The 24,320-nt window shown below is 32.6% G+C and overlaps 1 protein-coding gene across 8 annotated transcripts in view; it reads left to right on the top strand.

The window, feature by feature from the left end:
* Nucleotides 1-24,320, top strand: part of RAP1GDS1 (Rap1 GTPase-GDP dissociation stimulator 1) — a 130,029-nt gene that overhangs the window by 17,189 nt on the left and 88,520 nt on the right. For 4 of the 8 annotated variants that reach the window (XM_074323300.1, XM_019741122.2, XM_019741119.2 and 1 more), the window contains exon 2: nt 12,191-12,298. In XM_074323300.1, coding sequence (XP_074179401.1) covers nt 12,191-12,298 — 108 coding nt within the window. Of the gene's footprint in view, nt 1-12,187; nt 12,299-24,320 lie in introns of all 8 variants that reach the window. The other 4 variants (XM_019741121.2, XM_019741120.2, XM_074323294.1 and 1 more) reach the window with 1 other exon arrangement.

The raw sequence follows: 24,320 nt of genomic DNA, 5'->3' as shown, positions 1-24,320 counted from the left end.
AGGACATGACAGTTGGTTTGCAGGCACATACTAGGTGTAGTGAGCTGGAGCAGGACAAATACACTTCAAATAGTTATTTTTATGTTTATAGAGTTTCTCTTCTGTTAAGACTCAATTAGCTTACCTGTACAGCAGTGAAGTTTGAAAGTATATAGTTTCCACTTTCCAATGTCTTCTGGAACTCTGGTTTATAGAGATCATTCCAACAATTCTTCCATACACAAGCTGTTTATGTGCAGATTACACATTTTCACCAACATTGTTCTGGCATAATTGTTGGGTTTCTTTAAAATTCTTTGACAAATGCCATCAAACTTTGTTGTTTTATCTAAATTAATTTTCTAAGTTGGCCTAATATATGCTGGGTGTTGACCACTATTTGGTATTAGTATTTTAAATCTTTCCATTAGAGGATTGTTGAGAAAAAAATCACCTTAATATTTTTCTTGGTCAATTTTGGGACAAAGAATTAATTCAGCCTGGATCTCAGTTTGAATCTCTATCTAATAAAAAGGCCGCTGTATTAACTTATTAGCAATCTGTGTTATTCAATGTTAAAGCTGTATTTGTCAACTATAAAACAGTGAAATAATTCTTGGACTCTTAAGTGAAAAGGGCTTTTGGCATTGTGTGAAATAAAATGACAAACTATCTTGCTTTTATCCATTATGGTTTAATACTGTAATTGTGAAGATCATCTGTCAGACTCTTGACCCTCTAATGAAACATGACAAGCAAGACTACAGTGTTGCTGGTTCAAACTAAAGTAGACGTTAGCTCCACTTAAGAATGAATGAAAAAAAATGACCAGTCCAAAAATTTTTATCCAAATTCTGAAATAATGAAAGAGAAAACTTACAGTAAAGCACAGTCATTGTTTTCATATAGCCTATCTTAATAAAAATATTTCTTAATCATGGCAGTTTGCACCATAATTTATAATAAAAGATGCAAACACAAATAACTCAGAAAGTAAGGTAGGTTTCCAGGATTTATTAAATTTTCTCTATAGAGAACAGTATGAGTATCCAGAAGAATTTCCTTTCCTACAAGAATTTCCCATCTAACAGTAGAAATAAACTGAAAGATTTTTATGAATCTGGGACAACTATAGCAAAATGAAAAACACAAAAAAATAGAAGATTTAGAAGATTATAAAGTTAAATTTTGGAATTCAATCCCTTGACGTATAGTTCAAACTATTTGACATACAGAAGGGGCTGTTTAAATTCAGCTAAGCCTTTATATTTTTATGAACTCTTAAGTTAGTATTCTTTTTTCAAGTGAAGGGGGAAGTAATGTGAGATGCAATTATAATCATCTTGTGGAGTGAAAGAGGTGTACCTAGTTAATAGATGTACGCGTCTAATTAACTGGCAAATTATCACAGAGGTTTTAGTGTCAGAGCCACCTGGAGACTCATATTGGGAGGGAAGCCCATGTATATGTATGAATAGGTATGACTACATGTTAAAGTACTTAATGAATTAAGATGGGGCATAAAATTTACGAAATTTATTTTGGAGTTCTTTCATCAAATACAACTGTTTATATGTGTTTATTTTGTTTCTTTAAAAATTACAAATATTTCTAATTCTCTAAGTATTGCCTGAATTGCCCTTGAAAATAAATATTGGAACACATACACTTTGAACAGTTACATTTTTGCTCAGGTATCTCTTTTCTAAATCAAGTGTATATGTGTTCACTAAACATTTAGTATTTAGGTAGATTCCTGTTAGACTGTGCTTCTTTGGAACTTAATGTTAGAAACTAATTTAAAGAAAATGGCCTATTTACATTAGCTTCATGTTCCCTTTAATTTTAAAGCTCTTTGTTCTGTGACTAAATAGTAATTATGAAGATAATAGTAAATGATTCAATTTGAAATCTTTTTCTAAGTTCTCAGTTTGTTTTTTGTTTTGTCTGGCAGGGGTTGAGGGAATGTTGTCTAGTTGATATTTTGACCCCAGGGATTTGTAGTAGCAGCAGTAGTGATTGAGAGAGTCATGAACTTTTCTACTTAACCTTTTTTAGCTTGCCAAGAAATAGCCCCCGTTTCTTCTGGTTTGGGGTTGTGTGTGTGTGTAGTATAGTATATCTCTTCACCTTCAGAGAGTCGTAGAGGATGCAACAATGTTAAGAGCAGAAGAGAAAATTTTCTATATTGTATTTTAACCTAAGACAATTAATTAGCTATGAATTAATAGAGTTTGAAACTATTTTCTCATTTCACCTTGTCTTAGAAATGGGTAACATGATCTATATTTGCTTATCATATAATTGTTTGTGTAGAAAACTCAGGAGACTTGAAAAATCACTTTTTAATAATCTCATTAATAAGAGAATGACTAAATATTTAATAATTATACAAAATAGCTCTTTTCTACTCTAGGCATAAACACCTACACATGGTAATGGGAAAAATTCAGTTCTCACTAATGACAAAAATCTTAAAATTTGTTGAAATAAATTTAACAGTAAACCACAAGATCTGTATAAAATAGGAAATTTTACTGAGAGACCTAAAACAAGATCAGAACAAAGTTAAATACATACATTTAGTGAAAAGGAACACTTCATAGTGTAAAAATTCAAATTGTTCCAAAATTAAAATATTAATATAATTCCAGTTATAAACCCAGAAGTGTTTTTATTCATTTGTTCATTCACTTTGAAATGATTAGATGAAATGATATTAAAGATCTCATGGAAGAAAGAAATCTGAGAGAGTACCTAAAAAGGTTGAAAAAGAGCATACGTAGTAGTAGCAGAACCAGCCTTATCAGAAACCAGGATATTAGATAGAGCCAGTGTAATTACATCAATATGGTGTTAGTGTAAGACTATACAAAGCTCATTGGAAACAAAAGTGACTTCAGAAATGCATTTCGGTATATAAGAGACAAAGGTGGTATCATAGTTTAATTCTGTGGGAAAAGGTAGAGTATTAGAAACTACTCCTGACACAAGAAAATAAAAGTAAACCCTAACCTTAGGCCACATATAATTTTAGTGAATCAAAGACTTAAATAAAAACTAAATGAATCATAATATTATAAGAAAACTGAGGCATTTGCTGAATGCTCAAGAGATTCTTAATCATGGATGGAAATCCAGATGCTATAAAGAAAATTAGAATAAAATACATAAACAAAATCAGTAGATTACTGATAAATTTGGGGAAACAAAGTTACATGGATGACAAACAGCTATTGCCTCTATTATACAATGTTTGAACACTATGCAAAGGATGTGAATAAACACTTTACAGGAAAGCAAGTCCAAATGGCCAGTAAACATGAAGAAATGCTGCTTTTTTAGTGTTAAAACAATTACATATTACTCTAAACCTATCAGACTATTAGGAAATAGAGAGTGATCTGTATTTTTTAGTCAGGTTACTGGGAAAAGAATACTCTTAACTCATAGCTGGAGGAAAAGTGAAATCTTTCGTCTTTTTTGGAAAGCTTTTGGTAACATCTATTAAAATTAAAATACCAGTAGTCCCATTCCTGGGAGCCTATCTCATAAAACTAAAAGAGCTGTTTACATGTACAAAGCTGTTTATTGCACTATTATTATCAATGGCCAAAATGAAATTACAGCAAAAGAAAGTGAAAATGTACGTGTACAGGAATGGTTGAATAAATTGTAGTATATCTACACTATGGAATATGTCTCAGTTACTTAAAAGCATGAGTTAAAGCTATCCAGGTTGACTTGGAGTAATTTACAAGAGTTATTAAGATAATCAAGATGCAAAAATGTGTATTTTATGATCCCATTTTAGTTAAAAAAGCTTCCAAAACTTGATGCATGTATCTACACATGATCATTTGAGTATGGAAAAAAAAAACATGAAAGGTTAAGCAACTTAGGTCACTGACATATGAATGGAGAGATTGATATGGGGGAAAACAAATCAAAAAAGGAGAAGATAATCTTATATTTATGCATTTTAGTTAAATGTTGTGTGTGGGTGTAAAGAAATTAAATAACATTGAAAAAATAAAATTGAAAATAGTTGTTTGTTTCATGGGTCACAGCTAGTGAGCACCATTGAATTCTATTTCATAGTAGTTTGTTGGATGCTTACTGTGTGCGAGACAATGTGGATGTTGTGAGTGATACAACTATGGCAGAGTTACCAATAGTTATTACATCAACAATCGTCAACAGTGGTTTATTGCTCATTGTGTGCTAGGGCCTGTTCTAAGAGCATTACATGTGTCACCTCATTTAATCCTCACAACAACCTGATGAGATAGGTGTCATTATCATCTTCATTTTACATATGAGAAGAAAAAGAAAATAAGAAGGTTGTATGGCTTATACAGTTTAAGTGGTGGAGCCAGGAATTGAACCCAGATGGACTAACTCCAGAGGCTGCACTGTTAATCATTAAAATACGCTACTTTCTCTGTCCATGAATTGCTTGGTTATGGTGAAACAGCAGCAGTATAGAAAACAATGAAAGCAGTGTCATTGTTGAGGTATGAACAAAATATGGGAGCCTAAAAAAGGAAGGAGTTGATCTGACTGCAAGAATACAGAAAGTTTCACGTAAGAATCGGTATGTTAGTTGGCTTTTCAGAGTAAGAAGTCATTCTGTAGATGGAGAATGCACAGAAAGACATTTTAGATGGGAAGAATCTGATTAGCACAGTTATTAAAATGGAGGTTTGTGTAGGAAAAAAGCCAGTAATCTAGTGGGACTGACTCACACGTTGTGTGAGAAAGTAATGAGACAGGAGGGCATTTTCATGCAATGTACTCTGGACTATAGGCAATAATAAATCACCGAATGTTTTTGAGAGAGTAGTGATATGCTCTGGGAAGAACATGTTTCTGAAGTTTCTAGCCCGGATAAATAGAAACTGGGAAGTTGGATCTAGGTTCTGTAAGATTCTAAAACAATCTTCACGTACTCATTTTATCATTGTAAGAAAATTAGAGAATTTAAGATGTATTTGAAAAGGAGGAAGGATAATAACCAGAGGAGACCTAAGTCTTTTGTTGGTCTTTGAGTTCTCAGCTAGAAGAAATGCTTTAAAAGAATGAAACAAATATATAAGAAATAAAAGGTTTTTTTTTCTCTCTCACATGTAGTATAGTTTAATGCAAGACTCAATAGACTACTTTGTGAAATGTTCTGGATTTTAGACCTGGTTCAGTACTAAGTCTATAAAGATACATTAAACAAAACAATAAGAGAGAAAACTGGATTACAATATACTGTTATAATTTTTAAATACAATTCTTTCCATTGTCATGCTAGCCAAAATAATTTATTCCTACACTACTAGGCAAGCTTTTAAAATAGTTTCATCTGTCAAATACTAAACCATTTAGATAAGTGAAATATAATATTCAGGAGAGATTGTTGTTATTTCCAGCTCCCTAAGCCAGTTGCCTCAAATTGACTTAACGACATTCATTTTGAGATGAATTTGAAATGCTTCCAGTCATGTATTGGCTACATTCTAGGTGCTCGAAAAGCATGTTAGTATAAAAATAATTTTTCATTTAATTTGGTATGTATCATCATGTTATTAAAGCTTTGCTACTAGGTATTTACATGAAAATTATATTCGCTTCAATGGCAAGAAACTCTTAATCTCTTTTTTAGAATATTACTATTATTGAGTGGCTGTATATTTAGAAAATATTGAGTGACATTTGAAGGAAGATGAACAGATCTTAGCAGTACTTGTCTCCAAATGAGTTTTATCATCAATAATGGTATAATTGTCAAGAGATATTAGACATCTATCTGTCTTCCATCCATCTACTAAAGTGACAGAATGAATTACTATTTTAAAATTTATACTGTATTTTTAGATCCGATAACCTTGAAACTAAATGTACCATTTCTAGATAATACCTGCAAGGAAGAGAAACTTTTAAAATTGTGCTGCCATGCATAGCATAAGGGATTTTAGGACTTGCTATCTGAACATGACACTGGGTTTATATTGAGACTGGCCCTTTGGGACAGTTTTTGCTTGCAGTCAAGTATATTTTTTTGATGATGGTGATTATCTGAAACACTTTTATAGTCTAGTTATTTAAATATAAAAATAGGCTTGCCCTTTTTCATTATTTTTCTTAGATTGATATTAAGAAAAGAGAAGAACTAATAGCTATAAACTTTTAGGTCTTACCAAAAGTCTTCAATTGCAGTGTACACTTAGACCAGTAAATGGAGTTTCTGGCTTATGGAACAGAGAGATTAGAGCATAAAGAGCCTCTGGTGCCTAATGGTGTACAGGATTCTAAGAGAAAAGAAAGGGCTTGGTGAGCATGTTTGAAAGTTCCAGCAGGAAAATACAGATGTCTTTATATCTTTAACAAGGGCTTCCAAGAGGAAATGCTTGGAATGAGAGCTGGCGTGCTGACGGGTCATCAGAAGTTGCAGTCAGATTCTATCTAAATGTAACAAGGCCTAAAAAGTGGCAATTCTTTACATTGATAGGTAGATAGCTGGATAGATAAAGGAAGTTATCTGTCCAGCTGGAAAAAGGAAAGAAGGACAGAAGGAAAGCCAGAACACCGTTCTAAGACTCTGCTGGACATATATGTGTTATGCAGGAAGAGAAGAGGCTTTGGGCAAGACCAAGGTCACACTGACACTAAAGGGGCAGGTAGAAAAGACCAAGAACAGATGTTTGGAGACTGGTGTTTGAAGTTAAGAGAAAGTGTATCATAAAAGGAAGAAATCTGTTTCTACAAAGATAAACAAGTAAGGGGATTAAGAAAAATCCATTGGATTTGCCAAGATAACATTTAAGACCTTTGCCAGAGTAATTTTTAGAGACTTTTGGAGGACTTGGTTAGATTCTGGTTTGAAGAGTGATAAAATGGTTAAGTTGGAGATGCAGAATTAATGACCAATTCTATTTTACTTTAACTCTTTGAAGACTACGTATTTTCTTTAAGAAGGCCAACTAGATCATATGCTGTCATATAGGAAAGAGAGTATTCATTTAAGAAAAAAATTTATTTTGGTTATTAATGCTTCTTAGTACTAGAACCTCTCATGAAAATGATCATTGTATACTTACTGCCCCCCACTACCAGCCAGAAGCTGAGAAATTTTCTATTAGAACAATTTCAATGTCTTAAATCATAAGTAAATATAAATATAGAAATCTAGATTTACATAAAAAATTTGGATGATAAAGATTCACTATTGAGATACACTGTCATGGTTTGAGGGATATAATACCCTCTGTATTTTACCCAAAAAATAATACCCTCTGTATTTTACCCAAGTTCAGAATCACTGAAGATATAAGCAAATGAGTCTTCAGATTGAATTAAAAATAACTGCTTTGAAATTGAGAAGGCCTAAAATGAAGGACAGGGCTCATTTGTAGAGTCACAAAGACACGGCTAATACTTCAACACTGAGTTAGGTATATTTACTAATCTTGCACTGGTGCAACTGGACAGCCAAAGATATGGAAGAACAGAGAATTCTTGACTCTTCAAAAAGATTTGGAACCCAAGAGCGGCTGAGCCATGCATATCCAGTTCTTCTTTTTCAACTTATTCATCAGATAAATCATTCTTCTCCTGTAAAATGGAGATGGTTGGTGGGCAGTTGCCAACTAAGGAGGCAGAAATGACCAGAAGTGTCACTGTAATAGAATTCCTCCATAAGGAAGCTTGAGGCCAATGGGAAAGGAGTTCCCTCCCCAATCATTTTATTTACCAACATACTCTTTTAAAATTGACGCATAATTCACACAAACTAAATGTACAGGATTTAAAATGTACAGTTTGATGAGCTTTGACAAATGTATATACTCATGTAATCACTATTCCAATTAACACAAAGAACATTCTAACACTTTATAAACTGATCACAGTAAGAATTCTTTAAGTACTAACCTGTTAGTTCATTTAAAATGCTTAAAATCATATTAAATTCGTAATAATCATGCTGATAGCTTTGGTTGTCTCTAGATAAAGAATTTTTTAAAAAATTTCCCTAAAAAGATATCACATCATTAATAGGCATATAATTATTCCCATGGAGAGACTGAATGATTTTTTTACTGATTACAAATCTTTTAAAAGTGGAATGTTCTATGTAGTTTTTAGTTATGTACTATATAGTCTTAAATAGTTTAGTTGGCTTCACTGATCTCTTCCTGTCTTTAAATGTAAGATCCTGTATTTATACTTTTAATAATATAGAACATATAGAAGGTGCTTAACAGGTGACATTTACCTTCCTTTCCCTATTGGCACACTTGGGCTCTTAAGTTGTATGATACAAAGGATGGTAACTAGACAGCTTTCTGCAAATGAGAAATTCATTCCCTTATTTAGTCAGTTAATGAATACCTACTGTGTACCTCCTATAGGCCAAGGGATAGGTATAATGCAGTGACTATACAGTATACATCTGAGGGGGATATGTTCCAAGACCACCAGTGGATGCCTAAACCAAGGATAGTACTGAACCCTATATATATATTACTATGTTTTTTTCCTATACATGCATATCTATGATAAAGTTTAATTTGTAAAGTAGATACATACAACAGTAACTAATAATGAAATAGAAAATTATAACAATATACTCCAATATAGTTATATGGATGTGATCTCTCTCTCAAAACATCTTACTGTACTGTACTCACCTTTTCACTTAAAGGAAGTACTTTATGTCTTCTCTTTGGCATATCTCAGCTTTGGGACAATCATTAAGTAAAATAAGGGTTACTTGAGCACAAAAACACTGCGATGCCGTGAAAGTCGATCTGATAACCAAGGTGGCTACTAAGTGACTAATGGACAGGGAGCATACAGTGTGGACAGCTGCACAAAGGGATGATTCATGTCCGCGGTGGGATGGAGTGGGAAGGTGAAAGATTTCATCAGGCTATTCAGAAAAATTGCAATTTAAAATTTATGAATGGTTTATTTTGGGAATTTTCCATTTAAAGGTTTTGGACTGCAGTTGACCATGAATAAATGAACCAAAAAGTGAAACTGCAGATAAGGGAGAGACTACTGGAGCTGACAAGGTGCTCCATACAGTATAGTGGCGCAGCATACATGAAAAGTTAAACAAAAAATATAATTACAAATTGTGAATAGTGCTGTGGAGATGAGTGCAGTGATGGAGAATGACCCTGGAGGGTTAAGGAAGAGGAGAAGACTTAGAATGGGCAAGGATGGTCTCTGGAGTGGTGACCTCTAGGCTGAGACTTGAGGAGGGGATGGCAAGGAGGGAGCACAGCGGATGAGAGAGAGGAAAGAATAGAAAAGGCCTAAATGCGAGTATGGGTCGTACTAAGTAAGTCCTAACTGCTTTTATTACCTGTTGACTGGTAGTTTTGATAAATTGCTATAATTTGACTAACATTATAAATGTTATTTTTTTCTCAGTGTGGTGATGATTACTTTTTATTACTTTTAATAATATGAACTTAGATATTACACATTATTTACACTTTATTTCAGAAAAATCAACTAATATCTATTTAATAAGGTTTAACAAGTATACCTGACATACGATGCTGACAAGTTATTTTTAGCTTATAGAAGGGATACATATGTAGTTTTCTTTTTCTTTAGAAAAAAATAAATTTCTCAAAACTATCTAGTTCCTCTTGAGATAAATACTAACTTTGGTTGTGAACGATAACCTGAGAGTTTTAATAAAATGTAGGATTACTGGATTAGTCATAGTTTATACTAGGCATCAATCACTAGAGCATGTGTCAGTGTTTGATGTACATTTTTAAGGCTACTTTTTCCTGGGTTGACACAGAAAATAATTTCTCATTTTATAACAGAGGACTCCATTATATTTTCAGAATTATTATGAGCTGGTAATGCACAAAAGTCTATTGAAATGTATACCTTACTTTGAAATGAGGAAATGCCTGAAATTCTAATACAAGAGCAGCAATCCTGGGGAATGGGGGGGGCAGTCCTTGGTATTCTATTGGGGTGTCAATGAAGTCAAAACTATTTGCATAATACATCATTTGTCTTTTTCACTGTGTTGACATTTGCAGTGACAATGGTGCAAATGCAGTTGTGGGTAAAAAATGGCCCATGCTTTAGTCTGTGTGAATTAGGGTAGTAGTAGCACCAAACTGTGCTAGTAGTTATGGTATTCTTCACCATCTATACTTGAAGTGAAAAACACCAGTTTCACTTAAGAATGTCTATGACAAAGCAGGAAGTAAATATTTTTTTTTTTAAATCTTAACCTTTGTGTACATATTAAAAATATGCTATTTGATGAAATGTTAAGTACCTATAAAACACTTTCATTACATTGCAAAATCTGGTGGTGGTTTTGATGAAAAGCACTTGTTCAGGTATTTGAGTTGTATGCTGACTGAGGTACTTTTTGTTAATGGAGTAACTTTTTTTTTTTTTTTTCAGAAGAACTAACATTTTTCGTATTTGGCACACATTTTCTCAGAAATGAATGAAGTTAATTTGTCTTTTAAGAAAAAGAACTGGACAGTATTTGTTGCTGGTGATAAAATTGGAGTTTTTAAGAAAAAATTAGAAATTTGGAAGATTTGTATCACCTTGAGCTTGACCACTTCCCATTACTTGAGTCTTTTAATAAGATTAGTGATGATATTAACAAATGCGAAATTTTGAAATAATACAATGAAATTTGTCAATGTTTGGAAACTATGCATAACTCTGTGACTTAATTTTTTTAACGATCAATGTATTGATGATAATTATCTTGCATGCATAAACTGTTCAAAGTGAAAGAGAGCAATAAATTTTAATGTAATAATTGGAAATTTTCATTAAGATTGTTTCAGATGTCACATGGCAACTAACCTTTAAAAAACTACCACTTGTTAAGTTTTGGTGTAGTACCAAAGATGAGCTATGATTATCTGAAAATGCTAGTAGAATGCACTCCCTTCAACGATGTATATAGCGGGGGTGCCAAAAAAATGTATACAAGTGATCACTTTGGTCAACGTTGCTCAAGCAGTAGTTCGCTGTAATCAGAGGTGTCTGGACGCTGATGGTAACCACTTTGAGCACCTCTTTTAATTGCAGAAGTCAAACCTGACTTGTGTTCATCTTTTGTTATAGGTGTGTATTGAGTATTACAATTTTAATAGGTTTTTCCTTTCTTAAAGTGTGTATATATATTTTTTGGCACCATCTGTATGTGATGAGGCTGAATGTTCTTCATCTACTCAACCAAAACAACAAATTACAAAACATTGAGTGTAGAACCAGATACGAGAATCCACTTATCTTCTGTTAAGGCAGATATGATGAATATTTATAGAATAATACCATCCTTTTCAATAAATTATTTTGTTTTTGAAATAGTTATTTTTCATTAAAATATTGTTATCAGATAATAGTTTTATAATTGTTAGATTTAAATGAATTACTAAAATCTTAAAAAGTCTCACTTTTAAATTTTAGTATGTTAAATATCAGTAGAAATAATTGATATAAAAAAAACTCTTTAGGATCCTGAATAATTTTTTTTTAAATTTATTGGGTTGACAATTAGATTTCAGGTGTACAATTCTGTATTAAGATTTTGATTATCTGTGGTCTAGAGGAATCCCCATATAATTTAGGAGGAGAGCATAGTTTTATAATCCAAAATGTACATGTTTTCACTTAAATCAATATTTTGATTTGAAGTGTTTTTCAATTGGTAGTGTTAAAGTAGGTTTTACAGTTATCTGACTTTGTATTATTTTAATTCATATTATTCTGAGACTTTTGTAAACCTTCATTGATATTTTATGTCTTTAAACTACAACGGAAGGAACATAAAATGAAACAAAATACTATTTGCAAAGCTATCCAGTGTTTTTTGGTGGACTTGAGTTTTTTTCAGTAAACTATGAGTGGTTTCCTGAACAAGCTAAATAAGGTATGAGAATGCTGAAAAAGATGTTCTGTGACAATCTGTGGAATATTCCTGGTATCTTACATATACAGGATGAATATTTCATATCTGAGTTAAATGGATAAAATTTCATTTTAAAAATGTGTAATAGTACACAGTCCATTGCCATTTTGGAATGCATGTGAAAGTTAACTCATTATAATGAGTTCCCTTTGCCTGTTAGTCGTAACCGTGTGTCATGTAACATATGATGGCCATATGCTTAGTGAGGTTTCTGATTTCTTTTTTTAATTCTATAAGCAGATAATCTCAGTGATACCTTGAAGAAGCTGAAGATAACAGCTGTTGACAGAACTGAGGATAGTTTAGAAGGATGCTTGGACTGTCTGCTTCAAGCCCTGGCTCAAAATAGTAAGTTTCATTATATTTACTCAAATGCCAAACACAAAATCAGCAGTCATTCTGAAAGTGGTATGGAGTTTATCACATAACTTGAATTCTTTTGAATTCTATCCCTGAATACAGAAGTTGTTGTACATGTTCCACCCTCCTACCCCGCATATCCACCCCCAAGGTACTGAAAGTTGAGTTGACAAGCAGAAGAAAGGAGGAATTGATTGTTAGTGATGACATTAATACCAGTCCCAGAGAGAGGCCATTATTTCATTCCTAACAGATAAGCGCTGTAGTGGTGCTCAACACCTATTTTCTTAACACCTATTCTTCAAAAAAAGACCGTGTTTATTTGTGGGGAGATTGGGGAGGAGAAACAAAGGGGAGCTTAAAACAATTTTTTTTCTGACCTCTTATGGCCACCTTTTTAATAATTTTATTTTAAAATAATGTGTGTGCTTAGTTTTAATTGGCAAGACTCATTAGCAGTCTTCAAAAATCCCTTAAAATTTAGGTAAGTCTTGATCTTTGGTGGTATGGTAAATAATGCTACAGATGTTTATACATACAACTCATTGACAAACACGTTGTATTGCATTTGATCCATCATATTTCTGTTCATTGATTTCTGTATTATGACAGTGAATAGACAGGTACAGAATGATTTTCATTCGTTCCCTTAATTCTGCTTGGTCTTGCTATGGTTTGCACTATACTTGTTTTTCATTACTCCATCATCTTATCCTGGGACTACTTATGTAGGTGGCAAAGAATTCAGGAGAAAGTATACATATTGTTAAAAGTTTCAATTTCAAGCATTCAAGAGATATATGTGTTATTTTTTTTTTATTATTTTTTAGTAAACTGATTAGAAAATCTAGAATAATTGATTGTAGCACTCCATCAAAAAGCACATTTTAAAGCCAGTTTTGAAATTCTTTTTTAGTAATTCTCTTTGCTTTTGAGATTGTAACTCTGTCAAGCTATTTAATCTTAGAAATAACAGAAGAGTTGTTTAAAACAGGAATTCAGTAAGAGCTTCTGAATAAGGCTCATGGTGGTAAAGAAAAAGAACAGGAATGGAGAATGTCCAAGGCTGTGTTATCCATTGTAGTAGATACATGTGGTTATTTAAGTCTAAAAATTAAATTAAATTAAAAATTAAGTTCCTTAGTCTTTTCAGTGTCCCTATTTGGCTAGTGACTGCCTTATTGAGGATCACAGATATAAACCATTTCTGTGATCACAGAAACTTCCTTTGGATAGCATTGGTCTAAAGGATTAGAAAGCACCATGTGATGACCTGATTTTCACACATGCCTACATAGGCAGATATACATAATCACGGAATTAGTCTAAGTAAATTGAGTATCTCAAAAGTTCATTGTTTTTTTAATAAAGACACATGACTTTATCCAACCAGTCTTGTTTTTTTGTTTGTTTGTTTGTTTTTTTGTTTGTTTTAAATTTTATTGGGGAATATTGGGGAACAGTGTGTTTCTCCAGGGCCCATCAGTTCCAAGTCGTTGTCCTTCAATCTAGTTGTGGAGGGCGCAGCTCACTGGTCCATGTGGGAATCAAACAGGCAACCCTGTTGTTCAGAGTTCATGCTCTAACCAACTGAGCCATCCGGCCACCTTCTCAAGTTCATTTTTTTTGAAGAGTTGTTTTATTATAACATTTGTTTTTAACGGCCCAGTTTTTTTTCTCTATTCAGAAAGAAGTAGAATTTTCTAAGTGGACCATTTGTTCAGGAACTAAAGGACTGGTGGAGATGTCCTTGGTGGAGGGTTGCTCAGTCCTCTCCTGGTAGACAGAGAGATGAAGATAAGTGGAAAAAGGAAGCAAAAGGTTATTAACTTTTTAAAGAACAGATTCAAGAAATATTGCAAAGTATGTAATTGTTGGGTTAAATTTGAGACCCACTGCGGACTTACTCATTGAACTCATATGTTTAAAATGGTCTTGAAATTATGTGTCATGAGCTACTAAGATGAAATAACTAAAAGATATTAATAAACACAATAAACTCTACCATTATAACTGTTGACTCCCCAGGAAGATAATGAAAGGAATGTCTTTTTAAGAATCTATATCAAAATTTGTGTCCTTACATCTAAGACGATTGACACAAAAGATTTGACATAGGAGAGAGTTCATGCAGATGTCCAGTCTTTTACTTAAGAGTGATATCTGTCATTGATCGAGCACCTACTGTGTTCTCAGCACTGGACTTGGGTCTGTGATCTTAATCTTTCCTATATGCTCAAGAGGAGGTATTATCATCACCATTTAAAGGATAAGGAAACATCCTATAACATTACTTGCTTTGCTGTGGCAGAATCAGTTTGGATTTAATAAAAAATTACGTTCTACGTAAAGTGCAACTTTTTTGCTGAGTTTATAGAATGTGCAAGTGTATGCAGAAGCTAGGTTTTAATATTGTCTTAAAGTTTTGCTTTTTCTTTGAAATAGTTTCAAATTGTTAGTAGTAAAGAGGAAGGTAATATATAAATCTTTTTTTCCCCTTGATCTGTAGACTGGTATATTTATTTTATAGGTATTTACTGATATATTTTATAACATTAGCCTCTGGCTTTTAAACAAGAAAAAAGTAAAAATACCAGTAAAGTGTTTATTTTCCGTAGTTCTTCCCTGAATAAAGTGATTGTTCCATTGCTATTTTTCTCCTCTTAAAAGTAAAATTATAAAACACCTAACTTAGGTGAATCTGTACTAGTTTTTGGTTTTGGTTTTGTTTTTTACACAGAGAGCTTTTAGTTTCATAGTTTTTCCTTAGTGTCAGATGTTTTAACTAGAAATACCACTGCACCAGGATTGTGCCTCATCAAGAAACAATTCTCCAATCTGAACAAGATAAGATGGTAATGTGTGTAATGGGAATCTAAACTTAAAATTTTATTTTATAATCTACTATGCTATCATTAGAAAGGACATTTCTGAAAGGAAAGAAATTATGCTTTAAACATTTTTATATTGTGGGAATTTAGTATATTTGAATTGTATATTACAAATGATTATAATCTAAAATTAGAATATTTACTTCGATGAAAAGTATTTAGTGTCTAGTTCCACATTCCTAACTTTATGTCATAATACTCACCTACCTGTTGAATTCTTATTTCTTAGCCCTCGTTCTTTACTTTGTTCATTATATTGATTTTTGGCTCCCTTCTAGGCTCTACTCCTAAGCACAACTATGTACACAAACTGCTAATATCGGTTACTCTATGAAGCTTCTCTAACAGTAAAAATTATGCCTTGTCATTTGCTTTTAGTCTGCTTTATGCCTTTAATATTTCTGAATAGACTTATCATCAGGTACCAAAGTTATTTCTTTAGTAAGAGACTTTGAAACTTATTATCAACTATTTTTATGTGCAATCTGCAATCACTGAGCATGAAAGCCTGGTGCTGTGTAAGTGGAAATGAAAAATTATTTCACTAAATCCTTTCATAGTAATACCTAGATTTCACTTTTTTATCCTAAGTTATCAAATGCACCACAGAAGTAATATGTTTCCTTTGCAACCTGAATTCATTATGTTGTTCACTTCCTTCATATATATTTTTGTATCATGTGGCTCTTTTAGTTATTGTATTTATTGCCCATGAGGGTTTATGACTGGTGCTAATCATAAATTACCCAAGCTTCAGTTTTTACTAAATAAATGTAGCATTTGAAGAATAGAAGAGACTAGAGAAATATTTAACTAAGAATACATTGACAATTCTTGATGAATCAAGACTCCTGGATTGCCATAGAATAGTGGCGTCCACCTAAATCTTGATTTTTTCCCACACATTCTCTAAAAATTCATACATATCAACAAAGAGATCATGTAAAACCAAATAACCATAACCTATTCCTTCAGCCTACCTAGGAGACAGATTAGGAACTTCAAATTATTCAGTGGAGAAATAAATATACAAATCTAGCCTACTCAGCTTCAGAGCCCATTATTGAGAGTGTTCAGTGAAGACTGCAGCGACTAACATTTAAAACGTGAGAAGCAAACGGATTGAAGCAGGAGCCCAGGAGCGATAGTACACAATTACAATTGCTTTTAGAAATAAAAAGACCTACGAGTACTTTGGTGAGAAAATGCTAAGATTTGGTCTTAGATTCTATTAGAGCATTGGCTGTTGGGAAATCAAAAGGAAGAGACTTAAAAAGTACACGGACCCTAGGCAACAGATCAGGGGAGTGCCCGTTTCGGGATGAAATTGTTCTCCCTTATGGATTTGATGGTAAAGAGAAAGAAGGAAGCCAGAGGGGGAAATTAAATGTTCTGTAGAAACAAAACTGTAAAATTAGAATACACACTAATAATCTCTTTGGTTTAAGTTCAAAAGAGGAAGCTTTTGAACTTAGAAACCTAGTTATTCATCTCAAATGTTTACTTCTACTGCATACAACTATCATTGCTTAGTAAGCAAAAGAAAAACTATGCACTGAATAGGAAATTGCAAAGATGCTACAAGAAACAAAGCAGAAAATAAGAGTCAAAACATTTTACCTATTAAAAGTTTTTCTCCTAAACCAACCACAAAGCAGTTATTACTAACAAAGCATCATGACCTATATGAAGCATCCTTAAGCCTTTGCAGATACGAAAAGAAAAACCCTCAAGTAAGAAATTCAGAAACCTGGAACCCAACTGGATATATACCAGGAAGGTGTGAACTAAAGAGTTGACTAGAAGAAATTAAAGAAAAAAGCTGGATCATTTTAGAAAGTAAAACTAAATTACAAGGTACCAAGGAAGAACAGAATTGACTGAAAATCTAATAAGGAACATTGAGGAAAACAGACAGACGAGTGAAAATAAAAGATCAGAGAGAAAATGATTGATATAGATGGTAGGCAGAAAGATCCAGCATGCCTATAATTGGAGTCTTTAAGAGAAAAAACAAACAAACAATGAAACAGCTAATATTTAGAGCTATGAACTTCGCTGAAATAAAGGAAGACCAGAATTTACACGTTGAAAGGGCCTACCATGTACTTGCAAAAATTGACATGGAACTGTCAATTCAAAGACATAGTCTAGAAAAATTTTAGGTTTAAAGGTAAAAATAAGTACAAAGGAAAAATCCTCAGGGTCTCTATACAAAAAAATCAAGTGATTTAAAAAGGGAAGAAAATCAGATTAGCATCAGACTTCTCAATAGCAATATACAAAACAATTCAGTATTGGAACAGTATTTTCAGAAAACTCAAGGAATGAGAATTTTATATAGAGCCAAGGTGCTCAGTAGGTATCAAGACTATAAAAAACACTGTTGGGGGGTGGGGGGTGGGAGATGAAGGTAAGGGGGATCAAATATATGGTGATGGAAGGAGAACTGACTCTGGGTGATGAACACACAATGGGATTTATAGATGATGTAATACAGAATTGTACACCTGAAATCTATGTAATTTTACTAACAACTGTCACCCCAATAAATTTAATAAAAAAAAAAAAACAAAAAACACTGTTAAACTTGGAAGAACCCACAAGACACTATACTCATTAGCCTTCCAGAGGACTCTTCCAAACTCGTGCTGTCCTATGCAGCATTCATTCTCTTGATAGCGGTCGAACCTTTTGAAATGAGGCTCATCTAAATTTAGATACACTGCAAGTGTAAAATACATATTAGAGTTCAAAGACCTAGTACCAAAAAATGAAAAATACCTCATTAAGTTTTTAAAATATTGGTTACATATAGAATCTCATTTTTAAAATTTTGTAAAATATTTCTTGATTTCTATTGCAGCTTTATAGGCCATTATCTCTGGAATTGTGGGTGTTGACTGATCAAAGCAGGTTTAAGGGTTGGGCCAACCAGTATGATGTGATGGAAAATGCAATTTAGAAAGAAAATCATCATCATCACCAATAAAATATAATCGGGTTATTCAGTGTAGGAGAGGACATTTTAAAAACAGAACACTTAAAATAATGAACCTTAGGTTTATTCCTGTAGGTTTAGATTCTAAGAAAGAAGCAGCATATAGGCTCCCAGATATGTTCTGTGCGCTTAGTCAAAAGCAGAAAGGAGTGTATATCCAAATATATTCATATTTAGGAGTTTGTAGAAAAGGGATCACGGAAAGGTTTGATTGAATCTGATTTAAAGAATGAGAAAGATCATCTTTAAGTCTCTCGCAGGACATGAGATTAATAACAGAAGCAAGATATAACTGCGATATTGGGTGCTCTTTGCCCTCCGATATGCTTCTAAGCACTATACTTCATAAGAGGCGAAAAAGAAAAAACCTCTCATTATGTGCAGTCTCCAGAAGGAGATAAACCTCCATTGGTATTTGTAGTATGTGATTGAAACACTGGCAGAGGATCTGGGTTTTCTAACATTAGCTAATAAATGTTACTATTTTTACTTCTTAAGTTTGCTAAATTTGAAAAACTTATGTTCCTAACAAAGACTAAAATAGGTAAGAGAAATGTGATTTGAAGTGATGCTGTATGCCAAATATACACTGAAAAAGATCTACCACCCTCAATATTTGTAGTACCAGTGTTAACTATCACTGAGGACTACACTTTAAGTTATTGTTGAGGGAGAAGTGGGGGGTTCGTGCCGCTGTGTCTTCCTAACATTCTTTTTCAACAGTTTCCATGTTAACTGCATCTATAGCTAGCTGTTGGTCTTCTGTGGCCATATATTTGATTGATGTTAATTGGTTCTCCAATCAAGGAAACACTAACCCAGGGTCCTGAATGTGCCTAAGAATACGAGGCTTGTAAATCGGACTTTCAATTGGTATGATGAATTGGAAGTGAGTTAATAAGTATCTGAATAAGAATTATTTATTTTCAACAGAAATGTATAGTTTGGTATTTAAAGGAAAACAGCATAAATAATAATTAGATTACTTAAATTAGCCTGTTTTTAGTGTCTTCAGTGTTTGAACCTCATGTTTATTAAAGGTGTGGGCAGTTATCATGCTCCTTTTTATCTCCTGTAGCATTTGATGGTCCATGACGATTGTTTTCTCTGGAAAGCTTTCTTACATGATCTAAATGCTTTCACTTTTACCTCTTGTAATTCAGATTTCCTGATTACCCATTTGGCATTGTAACAGAAAGATTAAAGTTTCACCATTAAGTAGATTTTGGAATCTATAAATGAATCATTTTCCTAATAGAGGCTCCTACATAAAATATATATATCTTGTTATTGTAATTATTTGATTTTATTATGTTCAATAATTTATTTTGACACATAGTATAAGGTGAAAATCTAATTTTATTTTTTTCTAGACAGTCAATTTTCCCAGCACCTTGTATCCTTTAGTCTATTCCTTATTGGTTGACGATGCTCCTTTTATCAGATAATAACTACTTAATATAATTGGGCGAGTTTGGGGGCTTTATTCTATTCCATTAATCTGTGTCTATTATTGTGTTACAACCATGCTATTTTAACTATGGCAGTTCTGTAGAGGAAGTTTCTCTTTATAAATCTGTCTGTCAAACATTTTTATTTTCATGGATTTGTTATATCAGAGAAGTTTTAGAAATACTTTGTCACATTGCTGAAAAATCCTGTTGGAATTGGAATAAGCTGTAAATTAATTTGGAAAGAACTAAAAACTTCTTAATATTTTGTCTGTCAATCTAAGAACATTTATCTTTTTTAAAGTTTTCTTTTTATGTCTCAGATTGTATAGTTTGGTTCATATGCTTTCTATACATTCTTCTTTAAAGTATTCCTATGTATTTTACATTTTTTGGTGGTTGCAAATGGATTTTTTCCCATTATGATTTTTAAGTGGTTGTTGTTGGAGATCAATTTTTAAAGCTATATTGATTTTTCTATTTTTATTTTTTTCCAACTACCTTCTGAACTCACTTACTAGTTAAAATTAATTTTTTAGCTAGTTCTCTTAGGTTTTGCAATCAGAACATATAAAAAGTAGTATTTTTGTTTCCTTTCCCTTGTGACTATAGTTGACTGTTGTGTTGGCTTGAACTTCCAGCGAAATAATAAATAACAGTAATATGAATAGTATCTTATTTTAGCTTCTGATATTAATGGCAGCCCTTCTAATGCTTCATCAGTTCAATATAACACCTCTTGATTTAATGTAAAAGTCCTTTCTGTGTTAAGAAAATAGTCTTAATTAAAGAATAATTTAAAAAAATCAAAAGTGGGTACCTTTAAAACGTAAATCCTTAGCCTAATCAATATTAAAAACAGTAAATATCAACCATTTTTTATTATTTTGAGGTTTGTTTATAATAAAATTATTTGGGGGAAGCATTAATACTAGAGGAAGTTTTTTAAGGACGGAAAGTTCAACATAGTTTTTACTGTCTCAGGGTCAAGGTCATTTAATCTGTTACTAAGGTTCAGTATAATTTATATCTTCCTCTGTGTTATTCAAGGATGGATATTTACCTAGTGAGAATTAGTACCTAAATAATAACTAAAATTAATCATATGAATTATGTATTTTTAAATGAATAATTATCAAATGGTCCAATAAACACTACAGAATATTTCTTAATTTAGTAATATATAGCCCCCATAGATTCAAAACTACTGTTAGTAAGGCATTAATTTTTCTCCCAGAAAATTCTTTGTTTGCAATTACAAAGTCATATCATATTAGCCTTCTAATTATGTCTATAGCTATAAATTTAGGTATTCACTTTTTGTTCATTTGTTTGTATTATTCAACCCTGAAAATGTAAACTGATTTTTTATGATTTTTTTCACTTTGTTTTAATTTAGCTTTACATAGATTCCTCTTAGTGAATTCGTAATGTCATGTGAATTTTGGTATTTCTGGATTTAATGAAATATGAATATAAACTTTTATAAATTAAAAAATTGTTTTAACTACTTGGTGTTAAAGACCATCTTAAAAGTTTGTAACATTTGACTTAAGGGAAAAAAGAAACACCAGCCAGAAAATATCAGTAAATATCAACCATTTTTTTTTATTTTAAGGTTTGTTTATAATAAGCAAACCTTTGGTTAAATGTCAAATGCCTAGGTAAATGAAGTAAATTTTGGGCTTTTTTTGGAGGTTTGATTTTGTGTGACTCTTAATTCACACAAATCTATAATTTATCCATTATTTTAAAACTAGGAGAGATATCATACCATGGGAATGTTTTATACTGAGATAATAAAAGCAAAATTATTTCATTTTTCATTGTTACTTATTATTCACTGCGACTTTCATTTTTTGTTATGAATGTATGTGAATATTAATGACCATCTGCAAAATTGTTGAAATAGGGAAAATAGTCATAATATTAAAGACAAAATAGAGAGTAAAAGATGAATCTTTGCTTGAAGCAGTCAAAGAGAAGAACAGACAAGAAATGGAAAAGGCCCCAAATTAAGAAACGCTTTTTAGAAGGACATTAAAAAGAAATTGAAGAAATGTATGCTAAGTCAGAAATATATCTTCCTAACTGAATGTAAGATACTACATTATTTTCTATTTTTTATACAGTAAATCTTAATGAAAAATACTAAGGACAAAACTATTATGTACCATATTCAGTGCTATTCAGTTGAGTCAATACTGCCATGATATGTCATACTGCTTTGATTAAATGTCAAATGCCTAGTTTAAAGTTAGATTTGGAACATTTTGTACAGTAATGTCACACTTTGTTGAGGTGAAGATTTAGACGGCACATCTCCCCATTTTCAGGCCTCCTTCATTCATGTATTCAACACTGAGTATTTATTTTGCATGTCCCAAACTATCTCCTAATAAATGCAGAAATTTAGTCCCTGCCCTCAGAAGCTCATTATTTTGTGTTGGAGACTGAAATTTAAAATTTTAATTTATCATAAGTGCTGTAATAGAGAGATGTTCAATGTCTGATAGGAGTACATGTATTTGGTTTATTGTCAAATCAAAAGAAATAATCATAAAAGAATAAAAGGCAATAGGAAATTACGAGTCCAGTACTTCAACGTTTTAAAACTATCCTCTTCAGTTGTTGACTGAATTATTTTAAAAATTACAGTTGGCAAACAATATTATATTAGTTTCAGGTGCACAATATAGTGATTAGACACTCATATACCTTATTACATAGCTATCACCATGATGCAATACATATTTCTAAGTCTAGTAACCAGTACATCGTTATTCTATTACTAACTATACACATACATACACTAGAGAGAGATTTTAAGGAGCTGGCTCACTCAATAACGGAGCCTGGCAAGTCCAAACTCCACAGGGTGGCCTGGCAGGTTGGAAACCAAGGGAAGAGCTGATGTTGCTGTCAAGGTTGAAGGTGATCTGCTATCAGAATTACCGCTTGCTCTTGGGGAGGGCGTGGTGGGGGTAGCATTGTTTGTTAAGGATGTCAGCCTTTTTGTTCCACTCCTGCCTTCACCTGACTTGCTGAGGTCCACGCACATTGGGGAGGGAAATCTGCTGTACTCAGTCAGATTCTGCGGATTTAAATGTTAAAGTTAATCTCATGCAAAATCACCCTCACAGAAACATCCAGAATAATGACTAAATATCTGAGCACCTTGGCCCAGCCAGGTTGACACGTAAAACTATCACAAATGGAATATATATTCTACTAACGTATCAAAGTGGATTGTGTGGCATAATAGTTGGAATAACTGGGAATGAGGAATGATGCCATTGGTATCAGTACTTTATACCCAAGAATCTATCATTGATTTTACTGAGGTTTTTCATGACCTACTTTTTAACATTCGTGGTGGTAAACCGCAAATTGAGGCTCGAAAAGGCAAAGTAATGGCATTTTTTTAATAGAAACATAAGGATTCAAAGTCTAGGTTTTAGCACACAATGTTCTGTGAAGTGAGTTCATTTTAGATGCTTGTACTTTTCATTCCATAGTTAAGTGATACACATCTTATTGTACTAAAGGAGCAAACAGAATGTTTTCATTTGGCTCATCATAACTTAGTTGTAGATTATTCATCTTGCTGATATGTGCATGTGGGAGGGATAACATAAAGGCAAGGTAATTTTCTACAGTGATTTCTTAAGGTTTAAAGAACATTTTTGCATATGTTTGCTTTGAAAAAACAATCTAAGGCTTGATTAGCTTAATGCAAAGTGAAAAGTTTAGTCTCTGCATGAGCTTGTAATTGGAAATTCTACAAAAGATTTTCATTCTTGATGAGACTATTTTTAAAATATAAGGCCATCTTATAAACTCAGTTCTTTTTTTCTGTTAGAAGTAATTGTAACTACTACAACATCAATAAATGTAACTCAGTTGCTCCATCTTTAGTATTCTATAAAAGTTTATACATTCCCCTATTCGAACTTATTTCAATGTGTATTATTTGTATATTCCTTTTTCATTTATTTAGTTATGAAGTTCTTAAGTGCAGGGCAATTCTATTCAACTAGCATTAATTGGGTATCACCATGAATTAGTAGGTACCTTGCCCTGGATAGTCTGGATATACAAGTAATTGATACATTTTAAAACAGTATAATACAATATGTAATAGTGCTGATTACAAAGTTTTGGAGAAACAGAGCTGGATTCAACTCCTAGTTGTAAGAGTTTCAAAGTGTCATAGAAGAACTGACATTTCACTTGGGCCCTGATAGTTAAATAAGTGTTTTACAGATACACTGTTCTTCTTCTTTTGCTACCTGCTTTTTCGTCAAACTTTGGATAATACCAACCATCTACCTTTTCCGGTCTCGATTTTGATAGCCTTCAGCTGCTGGCAAAAAAAACAAAAACAAAACAGACAAGCAAACAAAAACCATCCAGTAGTATAGAATGTTGCTATTACAAATTTAGGGTCTCTAGCCTCAGCTAGTGATGCTTTTCCATATTCTTTCTTTGTAGAATATATTTTTCTCCTTTACTGCTTAGAATATGCTTTATTATCTTTCAAAACTCAGCTCAAATGTTATTTTGTTTATGAAAATTTCCTTGATATTCACAGAGCTGTGCTTAGGTTATGTACATTGTACATAACCCCCATGATGGTATCAGTCACGTTGAATTGTGATCATTTA

This window comes from Rhinolophus sinicus, linkage group LG02 (assembly GCF_036562045.2).
Source record: "Rhinolophus sinicus isolate RSC01 linkage group LG02, ASM3656204v1, whole genome shotgun sequence".
Taxonomy (NCBI): Eukaryota; Metazoa; Chordata; class Mammalia; order Chiroptera; family Rhinolophidae; genus Rhinolophus; species Rhinolophus sinicus.
This window is presented reverse-complemented; position numbering and strand designations above follow the sequence as displayed.